This window comes from Chiloscyllium plagiosum, chromosome 48, assembly GCF_004010195.1.
Source record: "Chiloscyllium plagiosum isolate BGI_BamShark_2017 chromosome 48, ASM401019v2, whole genome shotgun sequence".
In the NCBI taxonomy this organism is placed as follows: domain Eukaryota; kingdom Metazoa; phylum Chordata; class Chondrichthyes; order Orectolobiformes; family Hemiscylliidae; genus Chiloscyllium; species Chiloscyllium plagiosum.
Window position 1 is genome coordinate 6,703,145 of NC_057757.1, and position 15,993 is coordinate 6,719,137.

At 45.7% G+C, this 15,993-nt stretch overlaps 1 protein-coding gene across 1 annotated transcript in view; it reads right to left on the minus strand.

The window, feature by feature from the left end:
- Positions 1 to 15,993, minus strand: part of LOC122544360 (zinc finger CW-type PWWP domain protein 1-like) — a 111,221-nt gene that overhangs the window by 44,182 nt on the left and 51,046 nt on the right. Inside the window, exons 9-10 of the mRNA XM_043683592.1 lie at positions 7,174 to 7,290; positions 2,786 to 2,906 (exon numbers count right to left, since the gene is read on the minus strand). Coding sequence (XP_043539527.1) covers positions 2,786 to 2,906; positions 7,174 to 7,290 — 238 coding nt within the window. The remainder of the gene's footprint in view (positions 1 to 2,785; positions 2,907 to 7,173; positions 7,291 to 15,993) is intronic.

Consider the following 15,993-nt stretch of genomic DNA (forward strand, 5'->3'; position numbering starts at 1 on the left):
TACCTCTCACATAAATCCCAAAGGATTTCACAAACAATAGACCAGTCAGCTGTGCAGTGTGCTGTTATTCAAGCAGATGTGTCAACTGTTTAGCACACAAGATTCCACAAGGATGGTGTATTCTTTTAATTTTGGGAGGGGGGGGGGGGGGTGGGGAGGTGGGGGAATTGGCTCTCTATGTGCTTCTTTTAACTGTGACACAGAATCTATATTCCAGCTCTGCAACTGGAACAGGAAGACCTCACTTTAATCTCTTGTAGCATGCCTCACATGGAGATCTCTTTCAGAGCTGAACAACATCAGTAAGTATGCCTCCACAGTAAAGTAATGAGCAAAGTTTGGTGTCAAGCCTTACCAGTTACGGTGACCAAAGGTTTGGTTAATGGTGGAGGTTTTAAGGAACTACTTAAAAGCAGGAAAATGAAGTTGGGAGATCAATTCCTGAGCTTGCAGCCCAGACAGCTAAAGGCGATGACCTCCAACACTAGAGCGATTAAAACCATGGACATTAAAGCGAACCAAGTTAGAATCATAGAATCTCTACATTGTGGAAGCAGGCTATTCGGCCCATCAAGTCCACAACGACCCTTCGAAGAGCATCCCACCTGGACTCACCCCGCCCTACCCTATCCCTGTAATCGGTTGGTGGCACAATGGCATGGTGGCTCAGTGGGGGCCGGCATGGTGGCTCAGTGGTTAGCACTGTTGCCTCATGGCACCAGGGACCCAGGTTCGATTCCCGCCTCGGGCAACTATCTTTGTGGAATTTCCACCCACAGTCCAAAGATGTACAGGTCAGGCCATGCTAAATTGCCCATAGTGTTAGGTGCATTAGTCAGAGGGAAATGGGCCTGGGTGGCTTACTCTTCGGAGGGTCAGTTTGGACTTGTTGGGCCGAAGGGCCTGTTTCCACACAGTAGGGAATCTAATCCTGCATTTCCGATGGCCAAGCCACCTAGCCTGCATATCCCTGGACACTATGGGGCTAATCCACCCTAACCCGCACATAAATGGACTGTGGGAGTAAACCGGAGCACTCGCAGGAAACTAGACCAGTGCCGATGATTACGTTGGGTTGTGGGACTGGAGGAGATTATAGGGATTGGGGGCAGGCAAGGCCAGGGCATAGCTGAAAATGAGGATTTAGAAATCGAGACATTGCTCAACCAGGAGCCAATTAAATGCCGGTCACCACAGAGATGATAGGGGAAATGAGCCTTGGAGCGAATAAGGAAAAGGGCAGCATTATCTTGGATGAACTTGAATTCCAGGAGGGAAGAAAGCGGAAGGACTGTGTTGGGATGGTCAAGTCCAGGAGTGACAAAGGCATGGACGAGAGTTTCAGCAGCAGATGAGTCAGACGATACTACAGAGGTGGAAATACAGGACCTTTAGCAGCTTGATTCTGGTGTGGGTCTAGAATGTACAGCCTTCTGACTAATAATTCCACCGACTAAGGCAAGCCAAAGGGTGCAGTAAATGAAAACATGAAGGGTTTTCACAGAGGATAATAACAAATAAGTGGCTGAGTGGGTTGGCAACCAAGGGGACACAAAACTAGGTGGGAGGGCATGTCGTGATGAAGGCATGGGAATCTGAAAAGGTTCTAGATAGGTTGAGTGAGTGGGAAAGAACTTGGCAGATGGGGTTAATGCGAGAAAGTGTGAGTTCATTACCTTCGCAGGAAGAATACAAGGGCTGTTGAAAATGGAGAGAGTGCCCAAAAGAAAATGCAGGGGGATCTGGGTGCATCATACTCAAAACGTTAGCATGCAGGTGAAGCAAGTATTTGAGAAAGCAAATTGAATTTATCAATTGGGGCTTGGAGTTTAAAAATGGGGAAGTCTTCTTGCAACTTTACCGGGGAGGGCGGAGGTGAGGTCGCAGCTGGAGTATTATATACAGTTTTGGACCCTGTATGTGAGCAAGGATATAATGGCATTACAGACACTTTGAAAGAGAAACACTAGGCCAATTACTAGGCTCAAGGGGTTCACTTATCAAGAATGGCTGAACATGTCAGGCCTTTATTCATTGGAAGAATGGAGTTGGGGCAGGGTGATCTTATTGAAATATACCCGATTCTGAAGGGGCCTGACAGTGCAGAGATATAAGGAAAATGTTTCCACTAGTGGGGGAGTCTCAAACTCATTTGAAACTGACATGAGAAGGAATTTCTTCCCTCAGAGAGTTAGTGAATGTCTGGCATTCTCTAGCCCAGAGAGTTGTGGAGGCTAGAGTAATACTAGTAATTGGAAGTACTTTAAAAGGAGGCAGATAAAATTAAGATTAGGGGATATCTGGGAGTTTAGAGTTCTGAGGAGCTGACACAAAAGAAGGGTTGAGGGGGGATAGATCAGACTTAATGTAATTGATTGGCGGGACAGGCATGAGAGGGTCAGTGTCCGACTCATGTTCCTATTTCTTACGATCTTCAACCATTTAGGGTGAGGAAAACATTTTTTAAGTAGCGTTATTCTACGCAGGAACACATCGCCTGAAAGGTGATAGAAGCAGGCTCAGCAGGAGCCTGCAACCCCTTTCCCCAAATTGGATAGAAATTGCAGGAGAGAAAATTCCAGGGATACAGTGAAAAGAGCTGGGGTGCTGGACTAATAGGATAGCACCTTCAAACTACAGCAGTGGTACGACGTGCCAAATAGCCTCCTTCTGCATTTCGCTGCATCTTAAAACCAGCAGGAGGTGGGCGGCAAAAATGAATGGAGGCGTATAAAAAGAAACAGGAACGGTTGTGACCACTGTAAAGAAATATTGATGAGCTCACCACGGGTACCCAAACTGCTTTGCCCACACTATAGAACCAGGAACCAGCTCAGCATAAATAACGTCATTCTCTCTTCCATCCCAGACCTCCTCTGGCAGGTCGCACATATTGTACAGAGGGTCTGCAACACACAGTTCAACAACATTATTCAAAATAACATCATTTGACTGAGCAAGCACCTGCGATTGCAACCAGGACATTGTCTTCCCTTCATGACAGAAAAATACAGCAAACTTTGTTTTAACTGGCACTTTACGAACCAACACTTGAGAAGCCTGCAAAATATATGTACCTCAAATACCATGAAGTTTACTGTATTATTGTGAGCCACCACCAGGTGCGAATAGTCAGTTGAGGGTGCGACTGAAAAGGCTCTCTGTTGGTAAGCTTTATTTATGGAAACGTTGCATTATTATTTAAGTGATGTACATACTCCCCAGATTATGTTTCTGTTTCTCAGTTTGTATTTTTACATTCATTATGTGGACCTTTTGATTGTCCGGTAGACAGTCAGTTCTTCTATAATGCGATAGTTGCGTTCTTGTGCAACCCTGTGTTATCAAAAAATGGTACTTTAGAGACAGCGCTTAAAGTGTTGCCGATGTAATCACGTAACGTGTTAAAAGCTCACGGGGTAGAAACACCATCCCTAATTCGTCAATCGCACCGCAGTGAATTTGCGTTAATGAAATGCACTTTATAGCAGAATGACTGATATTTGATCGCACTCCTGGTCTCATAGATGCCAGTTAATAAAAGGTTCGCTGTGTCACATTTATAAAGCGAATCCCTAATCTCCTCAGTTGAGGACTGACTCTGAGCCGGCTGGCCACGTCCAGAGTATTACTGTGGGAAAAAGTCCTCTTGGTCTGGGGAATAAAAAGAAAAACAAAGCAAACAAAAAAAAAGGCAATTTCCATTACCGCCCATATCTTAAGACCCTTTATGTACAGTTTTTAAACAAACTGTTCATCTGCTGGTGTTGTTGATATCATTTGTTTCCCGCCCCTAATTTGCTGGGCCATTTCAGAGGGTAGTTAAGGGTCAGCCACGTTGGAAATGGGTCTGGAGTTGCATGCATGCCATACTGGGTAAAGATAGCAGTTTGTCCTCTCTAAAGGGCATTAGAGTCATGTGGTCATAGGGATGGAAACACACTCTTCAGTCCAACTCATCCATGCCAACCAAATTTTGTAGTTTTGGACTCCCCTACCCTGGGGATCTTGACTATTCACCCTCATGATTTTATAAACCTCTATAAAGTCACCCCCTCAATGCACCAGGGAAAATAGCCCCAGCCTATTCAGTCTCTCTCTATAGTTCAAACCCTCTAACCCTGCTAACAATCTTTTCTGAACCCTTTCAAGTTTCACAGCATCTTTCCTGTAGCAGGGGGACCAGAACTGAACTCAGCATTCCAAACGTGACTTCACCAATGTCCTGCATTGATGAACCAGGTGGGTTCTGATGCAAATTGCTAGTAGTTTCATGGGGATGGATAGCATAGGTGGGGGTGGACTGCTCCCCTTCCTGACTGAAAAGTGTGACAGAAGCCTGGCAGCAATAACATGGCAGATGACAAGGGCAGACTCATTGGGGATCCGACCTAACAGGCCAGCAACTCCAGCTCATGTAGGCTACTGCAGCCAGACCCATGAAGGGGACATCACAGACCCTGGGGCAATGCAAACTCCAGGATAGCATGGCAGGGCGAGGTGGGAGCATGGGGCAAACTTAGGGAGTGGGGCAACAAGAGTTGGGGGTTGGAGCGGTGCAGAGCAGGTCAGTAGGAAGGAAGTGGGGGCAAGAGCGATTGCTACTATCTTCAGGGATACACAAAACAGCATCCCAGAATGAAGTACTCCTGCTTTCTTGACAGCCTTGTAAAAACCTATGTTTGAAAAGCAGGCTGCCCACAGCAACCCCAACTATTTATCCACCTACCCGAAATCCGAAACCCTCTGTATTGTGGGCTTCGAGCCCGAGGGTGGGCAGGTAGTGGGTTGGGCATCCATTGTTGTTTTCTAGTCCCACCCGCCAATCACGTACCTGGCAGAGGCATGTGATTGTAGCCTGTGGTCACCTTCACCAAGGCCAGCTTCCGATTCCGGATTGATTAATGGGATTTAAATTCCGACAGCCACAGGCGGAGGATTTGAAAGCACACCGCACGGAGGTCCCACACATGCCAACACTTCAACATCCGGTTTCGGAAGTCGCTCTGGCAAGAATATTTATGAGGGAACTTTGGCAGTAGCCCAGTGCCGTTATCACTGCAGCATCAACACCTCCGAAAGGTAAAGCACTTTTTGAAATATGCTCATGTTTCTTCTTATTCATTCAAGGGAGGGGGGGGCGTCACTGTCTGCGGCAGCATTTATTGTCCATCCCTAATTGCCCAGAGGGCAACCACATTGCTGTGGATCTGGAGTCACATGTAGGCTAGACCAGGTAAGGATGACAGCTTCCTTCCCTAAAGGATATGAGCAAACCAGATGGGCTTTTGTGGTAATTGATAACAGCCTTCATTAACTGCAGATCATAGACATTCCTTGAATTCAAATTCTACCATCTGCTATGGCGGGATTTGAACCTGTTCCCCAGAGCATTACCTGGATCTCTGGATTAACAGTCCAGCGATAATACCACTAGACCATCGCCTCCCCTGATGCAGCATAGGAAAGGGGCTGCCATGTGCACACAGCAGATGACCAGTGCATTTTTATTTCAGCAATTCTGGTTGAGGGATAAATATTGGACAACGTACAACAGATAGAGCCTGTAGCTCTTATCCCTAAAATGCCATGGGATCTTCCAAGACCACCAGAGAGAGCCAGAATGGTTTCATGTGATGACACAAACGAATGGTCGATTTAGACAATCTTAAACCAACCATCCAAGATTAAAAATAACATAGGTCTCATCTCAGATATTCTGTCCAAATCTGGATACTGCATTTTAGTAAGGATGTCAGTGCTTTGACGGAGAGGGTGGAGAGGAAATTGGTTCCAGTGTCATAGAGAGGAAACAGACCCTTCGGTCCAACTCATGCATGCTGACCAGATATCTTACATAAATCGAGTCCCAATTGCCATCACTTGGTCCATATCCCTCCAAATCCTTCCTATTCATGTATCCATCCAGATGCCTTTTAAATGCTGTAATTGTACCAGCCTCTACCACTTCCTCTGGCAGCTCATTCCATACACGCACCACCTTCTGCCTGAAAAAGTTACCCTTTAGGTCCCTTCTAAATCTTTTCCCCTTTCACCTTCAACCAATGCCCTCTAGTTTTGGACTCCCCCAACCCCGGGGGAAATGACCTTGTCTATTCACCTTATCCGTGCCCCTCATGATTTTGTAAACCTCTATAGAGTCACCCCTCAGCCTCTAATGTTCCAGGGAAAAATAGCTCTTGTGCTGTTCAGCCTCTCCCTGTAGCTCAAACCCCCCAACCCTGGTAACAATCTTGTAAATCTTTTCTGAACCTTTTCAAGTTTCACAGCATCTATGGGTGAGGGATCCCAGCTATGTGGAGAGTCTGGAGATTATTCTCCTTGGAGCTAAGGGAAAAGGCTATGGGTGGGGGAGGATAGATTTAATATAGAGATGTTCAGGAGTTTTCGAATGAGTAATTTAAGAGAAACTGTTTCCTCCTGACAAGGAAAGTCAGTAATCAGAGGAACCAGATTTAGGGGAAGTGGCAAAAGAGCTGGAGGGCAGGTGAGGAGAATGTTTCAGCGTAGTGACTTGTTATGATCAGGAAAATGCAGCCTGAAAATGGAACGAAGGCAAATTGAATTAGTACTTTTAAAATAGATCTGAGGAGATGCTTAAAGATTTGCAGGGCTATTGCAGAAAGAACAGAATGGATAGTGTACTATGAACGGTTCAACACAAATACGATGACCTCCGTGTGTGCTGCATTAGTCAATGTGACCTTGAATGAACCCAAGAGTTTTTGCCTTCAATATCATACCTAGGTCAAAACATTTTCAGAATTCTTATGAAAATTCTTGCATTCATTTTTTAATTTGAATTTGAATCTCTAGGGTCTCTCGTTCACCCAGCTTAACAACATTGCTTGGAGGCGCCGGTGTTGGACTGGGGTGGACACAGTTAAAAATCACAAAACACCAGGTTATAGTCCAAAAGGTTTATTTGGAAGCACTAGCTTTCGGAGCGACGCTCCTTCATCAGGTGGTTGTCCTTAACAGCTTGACAACAACAGCCTGCATTTATTTATCACCTTTAACGCGGGAAATGTTCCCACTGCGCTATGACAATAATAGTTAAAATTGATTCAGTAATGACCTTCAGCTGACTGTGCCTCCTGTGGAAGACAGACTAGTCGGAGCAATAGCATAATTGTTTTTACTTCTCGGTACCTGGATTCTGACTGCACACCCAGTCATCTGGCAGAGTCGCTGGATCCACATTGTCTTCCAAACGTCTCCATTTCCCACACTTTTCCTTGCTGCACTGAACCCAGGAGACATATTTATCTGGAAAGGAAACAAAGTGCGCGGATCGGTGAAGGCCACTTTCAGTAAACAATCATGTTTGCCCATGAGCAAGGAAACTAGCGATTGAGTTAATAACAGCTACAGTTCCTCTGGCTGCCCTGCCGCTGGCGCAGGACTTTACAAAGCCCACGTGACATTTTGACAACTCGTGGAATTCCTACAGTGTGGAAGCAGGCCATTCGGCACACTGAGTCCACGGTGCCCCTGTGAAGAGCATTTCCGCCCAGACCCAGCCCACCATCCTATTCCTGTAACCTTGCATTTCCCATGGCTAATCTACCCAGCCTGCACATCCCTGGACACCATGGGCAATTTAGCATGGCCCATCCACTCGAACCTGCACATCTTTGGACTGTGGGAGGAAACTGGAACTCCCTGAGGAAACCCATGCAGACAGGGGGAGAAGGGCACCCGCCTGAGAGTGGAATCAAACCCTGATCCCTAGCACTGTGAGGCAGCAGTGCTCCAAACCGAGTCACCATATCGCCCCCCAATTGTTGGCCCACTGTAAGAATTAGCAAGGTTTCTTCTTCAAGATGAAAGAAAGGGAGGGAGATAGGAAGGCAAATCTGGCCTGACAAGGCACAGCCAACTTTCAGCTTTGGCAAAGACCTGAAAACAAGGTCACCCACCCGCCAGAGGTCTTAAAGGATGAGGACTGTTGGCTGACACAGGAGACACAGCACTTAAAGAAACAACAAATGACAAGCATCCCTACAGCAATTAAATGCAGCAAAACGTCCCAAGACAACTCGACAAATTAACAGTCCAGTTATTATCACTGGACTGTTAATCCAGAGGGAAGAAAGTGAGGACTGTAGATGCTGGAGATCAGAGTCGAAAAGTGTGGCACTGGAAAAGCACAGCTGGTCAGGCAGCATCCGAGGAGCAGGAGAGTTGCGGTTTCAAGCATGAGCTCTTCATCAGCTCCTGCTCCTCAGAAGCTGCCTGACCGGCTGTGCTTTTCCAGCACCACACTTTTCAACTGTTAATCCAGAGGCCCAATTAAGGTTTGAATCTTGTCCCAGCAGATGGTAGAATTTGAATTCAATAAAAGTCTGGAATTAAGACTCTAATGATAACCATTGTCAGGGCAAAGCTTGCTTGCTCATGTCTTTTAGGGAGGGAAACTGCCGTCCTTACCTGGTCTGGCCTACACGTGACTCCACACCCATATCTTATCCATTCTCTAGGCAATTAGGGTTGGGCAGTAAATACTGGCATAGTCAGTAATGCTCTCAACCAGTAAATGAATTAAAAATTTAACACTGAGCCTAGGTCTGGGTGGGATACTCTTTGGAGTGTCGGTATGGACTTGTTGGGCCAATTAGCCTGTTTCAACACTGTAGAGGATTCTATGATTTCTGATATGAACTACAAAAGGCAACATTAGGACAGGTAACCAAAAAATGTGATCACACAGGTAGATATGAGGGAGCTGTGTTGTAAAGGAGAGGAGGTTTGAGTTATAAGGAGAGGCTGGATAGACTGGGAATTTTTTCACTGGAGTGTAGGAGGTTGAGGGGTAACCTTACAGAGGTTTGTAAAATCATGAGGGGCATAGATATGGCATTGTCTTTTCCCAAGGGTAAGGGATTTCAAGTCTAGGGGTATATTTTTACAGTGAGAGGAGAAAGATTTAAAAAAAGACATGAGAGGCAACTTTTTTTACACAGAGAGCATTTCAAGTGTGGAATGAACTTCCTGAGGAAGTGGTGGATGCAGGTACAGTTACAACCTTTAAAAGACATTTAGGTAAGTACAGAAATGTTTGGAAGGATATGGGCCACGCGCAGCCAGGTGGGACGAGTTAAGTTTGGGATTATGGTCGGCATGGACTGGTTGGATTGAAGGGTCTGTTTCCATGCTGTATGATTCTATGACTCTAGCTAGAGGAACAGGAGAGGTTTAAGGAGAAAATTCCAAAGCTTGGGTCTTGAAGATACAGTGGCCAATCTGCAGCAGTGAAACAAGTATCCCAAGAGCCCAATAAGCTTCTCATTGAAGGCTGTTCATGTAATATTGTAACATGGATGCATTGCACACACATTACTTGACTGCAACACTTGGGAACTCCTCTCTTCTTTTCTCTGTTTTCCGTGATGCAATATGTCACACCACAACAGATAAGGTAATTAGCCTTGGACACAAAGGACCATAGGCATCTCACTCCATGAGAGAGAGAGAAAGACATTTATTTGTACAATACTCCAAACATGGGACAAGTTAAGCAGCGGGTCTGCATGAGCTACCTCGGACAGTGCAACGCTGGAACTAGCACCTTTGGCATTTTCCTGCACCAGACTCTACTCAACTGAGCTATCCACCCCACACGCAGAGTTAATCTAGCACTTGGTTTCTGGTGGCATAACTTACGTGACCTAAGACGTATGCATAAGGCGTTCTGCTTTATTCGAAAGTGCAAAGCCTTTTATTTGAGTTGTAAGTAAAAGTTATGCAGTGCAGTTTGCTTTGTGCACTTTTGTTTTAAAGATGATACCCCTCATCCTTCAAGGAAGGAAACTGTTCTCCGAATTTATAATGCCTGGCGACTTCCTTCCTGATGCCCTAACAACATGTCAGTGAGCCGGAACAAAAGCGGGCAGAACCACACTCAAGTGGTCACATTCACATTTGCACACTGACGAGTCGTAAGGGAAAAGGCAGACCGGTGAGAAATTCAGTTCGTAAAAACAAAATAAGAGTGCATGTTGCCCTTTCCTTGTGCTCATAAATCAGTGGAAGGTAGTTAAAAGAGACTAGTCCTCCACTCTAAAGTGTTTGCCTTTTTTAATTTGGCCAAAAAACAGCAAGCTAATTTTTGCTGCAATGGTACTACACTCCTGCCAGCAGATGGCTGTGCTTCTGTATGAAATGGTTTGTTGTTTTGTTCAGAGAAGTGTTCTGACTTCTGGCCTAAGTCCTGCTTACAGCAGGGGTAAAACTGGTTTAGTTACAACCGCGGGCTGGGGTTTTGTCAGCTGTGCTTCATGTTATAGAACATATAGAACACATAACATTACAGCGCAGTACAGGCTCTTCGGCCCTCGATGTTGCACAGACCAGTGAAACCAATCTGAAGCCCATCTAACCTTCAATTATCATCCATATGTTTATGATACATCTGTCAATGAGTATTGTAATTGGTCTTCAAGAAACATGCTCATGATATCATCACTACGTCCTGAGGTTACCAAAGATCTGTCTCCATCTTACCTCGGATCACCTGAAACAGGTCACTACTGGGAACACGTACTTGTTGTAACCTCTAGGTTATTCACTACACTACAGATCTTGGAGACTTCACCTACTTGCGTTGTTGAATCTATAGTGATGTAGTGGCAGAGTCCCCTATTACAAATGATAGAGCAGGGTGGGGAGAAAGTAGCAAAGAGTACAATAGGCGAGTGGGGGAGGGGATGAAGGTGATAGGTCGGGGGGGGGGACGGTGGAGTAGATAGGTGGAAAAGAAGATAGACAGGTAGGACAAGTCATGTGGACAGTGCTGAGCTGGAAGTTTGGAACCGGAGTGAGGTGGGGGAAGGAGAAATGAAGAAACTGTTGAAGTCCACATTGATGCCCTGGGGTTGAAGTGTTCCGAGGCGGAAGATGAGGTGTTCTTCCTCCAGGCGTCTGGTTGCTGTGTGACCTGCTTACAGTAGGGTCATAGAATCCCCGCAGTGTGGCAGCAGGCCATTCAGCCCAACAAGTCCACACCAACTCTCTGAAGAGCATTCCACCCAAACACAATCCCATTCCAGTAACCCTGAATTTCCCACTGTCACTCGATGTTGCGCCGATCAGTGAAACCAAGCTAAAGTCCATCTAACCTACACTATTCCATCATCCATATGGTTATCCAAGGACCAATTAAATGTCCTTAAAGTTGACGAGTCCACTCCTGTTGCAGGCAGGGCATTCCATGCCCTTACTACCCTCTGAGTAAAGAACCTACCTCTGACATCTGTCCTATTTCTGTCACCCCTCAATTTAAAGCTATATCCCCTCATGCTAGCCATCACCATTTGAAGAAAAAAAGGCCCTCACTGTCCACCCTATGATCATCTTGTATATCTCTATTAAGTAACCTCTTAACCTTATTCTCTCTAACGAAAACAGCCTCAAGACCCTAAGCCTTTCCTCATAAGACCTTACTTTCATACCAGGCAACATCCTGGTAAATCTCCTCTGAACTCTTTCCAAAGCTTCCACATCCTTCCGAGAATGCGGTGACCAGAACTGTACACAATGCTCCAAGTGCGGCCACACCAGAGTTTTGTACAGCTGCAACATGACCTCATGGCTCCGAAACTCAATCCCTCTACCAATAAAAGCTAAACCAAATGGTTAATCCATCTAGCCTGCCCATTATAGGATAATTTCCCGTAGCCAATCCACCTAAGCTGCGCATTCCTGGTCACTACGGGACAATTTAACATAGTCAATCCACCCTAGCCTGCACATCTTCGGACTGCGGGAGGAAACCCATGCAGACACGGGGAGAACGTGCAAACTCCACACAGCCAGTCACCTGAGGCTGGAATCGAACCCGAACCAATGGCACTGTGAGGTTGTAGTGTTAACCACTGAGTCATTGAGCCACCATGCCACCCAGACAGTATGCTTCAAAACAAACATAAGGGCCCTGGCATTTCTTTTTCGCAATATTCCCGTGCCGGTGCGAAAGGCGCTACGTAAATATCAGTTTGCACTCCGTGATGGCTGGTCCAGCCTTGCCTGCAGCACAGTGGGAGAAGTGAAGCCTTCACAACAACAGTGATGATTGTCCAACCTCATCAATTAAGACCAGTCCAGCCTTGCCTGTAAAAGAAGTCAACTCTTGACTTGCCAGTAGCTGCGAAGGGCAGTTTAGCTCTTCCAGAAACATTTTCGGCTTGAGTAAAACAAATAAGCTGGTAGGTGCAGCCTTGTCACTGTGTCAGCTTGGCTGCACGGTTGCCTCTGGGTCAGGAAAATTTTGATTGCAAGTCTCACTCTAGTGCACATTATCCTTGATGGTCATGACTCTGCTATGATTTGGAGATGCCGGTGTTGGACTGGGGTGTACAAAGTTAAAAATCGCACAACACCAGGTTATAGTCCAACAGGTTTAATTGGAAGTGCTAGCTTTGGGAACGCTGCTCCACTAACCACCTGATGAAGAAGCAGCGCTCCGAAAGCTAGTGCTTCCAATTAAACCTGTTGGACTACCTGGTATGTTTGTGATTTTTAACTATGACTATGCTAGATATTCAATTTGCCTCATGAGGTGAATGGCCAAAGTCTTTTCCCCAGGGTAGGGGAGACCAAAACGAGAGGGCACATGTTTAAGGTGAGAGGGGGTAAGATTTAAAAGGGACCTGAGGGGCTACTTTTTCACACAGAGGGTGATGCGAGTATGAAACGTCAGAGGAAATGGTGGAGGCTGGCACAAGTACAACATTTAAAAGGTGTCTGGATGGGTACATGAGCAGGAAAGGTTTAGAGGGATATGGGCCAAACGCAGGACGAGTTCAGCTTAGGAAACCTGGACAGCATGCACAAGTTGGGCTGAACTCTCCATTTCTGTGCTGTATGACTCTATGATTCATGGGCCCCAACTCTTTGATTTGATTTGATTTGTTATCGCCACGTATACCAAAGTTTTGTTTTGCTTGCAGTTACAGGCAGATCATGACATACAAGGATCAGAGGGTGACTGAACAGAGCGAGGAAGCTGCATCGAAGGTGCACAAAAAACAAAATTAAAATTAAACATGAACTTGGAGAGGTCCATTCAGCAAGGGAGAAGCTGTTCTTGAACCTGTTGGCATGTGTTTGAGCTATTGTGTCTTCGACCCGATACCACAGCTTTATGCGTTGCTCTGAAATTGTCATCTATTTCAGGCATTTATCCAAATCTCCTTCAATAGTCACTACCAAATTTGTTTCTATTGCCCCTTTCATTTGGTGTCTTTGCAGACTATAAAAGCTATGTTAAAGTTCCCTGCTCCACTGAATGCACAGCAAGTCTTTTCCAATTCCCTCATATTGCTACATCCTCTCATTCTGGCAGTCATACTCTGAGAATCCATGACATTCCACAGTCTTTTTATTGTGGGTATCCATTACTATGCACAGTATCCAAATTGTGCTCGAACAAACAGTTTGCGTAGACTCATTAACACTTGTTTGTTTCAGTTTTCAATGCCTCTCTATGTAGGATAGAATCATTACAGAATCCTTACAGTATGGAAACAGGCCCTTTGGCCAAACAAGCCCACAGCAACCCTCCAAAGAGTAACCCACCCAGACCTATTATTCTACATTTACCCCGACAAAGCACCTAACCTGCACGTTCCTGAACACTACGGGGTAATTTAGCACAGCCAATCCATACTAACCTACACATCCCTGGACACTATGAGGTAATTTAGCATGGCCAATCCACCCTGACCTGCACATCCCTGAACACTATGGGGTAATTTAGCATGGCCAATCCACCCTGACCTGCACATCCCTGAACACTATGGGGTAATTTAGCATGGCCAATCCACCCTAACCTGCACATCCCTGGGCACTATGGGTAATTTAGCATGGCCAATCCACCCTAACCTACACAATCCCTGAACACTATGGGTAATTTAGCACGGCCAATCCACCCTAATCTGCACAATCCCTGAACACTATGGGTAATTTAGCATGGCCAATCCATCCTAACCTACACATATTTGGACTGTGGGAGACAACTGGAGGAAACCCACGCAGACAAGGGGAGAACGTGCAAACTCCACACAGTCACGTGTGGCTGGAATCGAACCTGGGTCCCAGACGCTGTGAGGCAGCAGTGCTAACCACTGAGCCACCGTGTCGCCCAGTAGTCCTTTTACAGCTGTATTGTTTATTTTTCCATTTTCCTTTTAAGATGTGTGTATCTGTACCCATTGAGCGTTTTTAATCATCATAGGATTTACAATAATTGCAGCTCAAAAGATGCACAGTGGCAGCTCTTCAAAACTCTTCCCAAACCTGATGACCTTTCTCGCCTGCAGGGACAATGCCAGCAAAAAGACTGGCCTTTATACAGTGTCTTTCCAGACTACCAGTCATCTCAAAGCACCCAACAGCCAACAAAGTACTTTTGAAGCGCAGTTACTGTTCTCATGAAGGGAACACAGCAGCTCATTTGCACACTCCCACCACCAGCAAGATAAGATAATGACCAGCAAGATAAGATTTCTGTGCTGTTGATTGAGGGATAAGAAGCAGTGGTTCTTGTCAAGGTTCATCATGAGCAGCTCTGTGATCTCCAGTCTGTTCCCCGGGACGCACACCGAGACAAACATCAACTGCGCCTGGAGGACCATCAACTCGGTCCAAGGTGCTCTTTGGACTGCCTGAGATAGACAAGCAGGAGGCTGGAAGAACACGGCAAGCCAAGCAATATCAAGAGTGGAGAAGTCAACGTTTCGGATGTTCGAAGGGTTACCCCCTCGAAACATTGACTTCTCCACCTCCTGATGCTGTCTGGCTTGCCATGTTCTTCCAGCCTCCTGCTTGTCTACCTTGGATTCCAGCATCTGCAGTTTCTTTTGTCTTTGCACTACCTGAAGCTTGTTGGTCTTGACCGAGTGTTGAAAATTGGCACATTCCAATGTCCAGGACGATATGATGAGGGATGTACTAAAACTTGAGGCAACTACTGTCTAAGGTCTTTCTGCTGAAGTTAAATGGGGGTCCATTCAGTTACCAGATATCCCATGCCTCAAATGCATGTAAATATAATTTTGTACAAGTAGGAGATGCCTTTGGTTTTTTTGTTGGATAAAGTCAAACTCCAATGTTTGTTTTTGCGTGATACTGTACAGAACCTGACTGCATTAGTGACTATGTATGTACATAAAGATATTTTTATGTATAAAGTGTATTTTTGAAATTTAAAAAAGTTGATTGAGGGATAAGTATTGGCCACAGGACATGAAAGAGAACCTCCCTGCCTCTTTTGTGAAACAGTACCGGAGGATCCTACACAGCCTCATAAGATGGTGTTGAGCAATTTGGTTTATCGTCTCCTCTAAAAGACAGCGCTCTCTCAGTCCTGCATGGGGACTGTCAACTTTGGTATTTGCAGCCAGTCACCAAAGTGGGATCTAAGACTTGTGACACCAGAGGCTACCAATTGAGCCACTACTGAGTTTGTGAAAGTCACTAACCCGAGTGTGGTGGACATTGGGACATTGAGTAAATGTAAGGAGGTGGATTTTTAATTAGTAACGGGCTAAAGGGCAGTAAAGTGGAGTTGAGCTCAAGGTGAGTTCAGCCACAATTGTATTAAATGGCGGAGCAGGCTTGAGGGGCTGAATGGTCTCATCTTGCTGACCCGCAGTGATTTCCAGCATTTTTTTTTGTTTTCAACACAGATTCCAGCATCTGCAACAATTTGAATGTATGTTGTGTTTAATCGACTACCATGTCTCTTCAAGGAAGACCTTGAAGAGGCTTTGCTCTTCCCTCTAACAGGGATTCTGGTTGGCTCTTTCACCGGGTCACTATCAGCACCCTTTCTCACTCAGCACCCCCTCCCCCACCCCACCACACTTCATGTCAGCTCTGATGAAGAGTCGAGACTTGAAACGTTAGCTTGTTCTCTCTGCCTGTCCCACTGTGATTTCCAGTGTTTTTTGTTGTCAGTACAAATTCCAG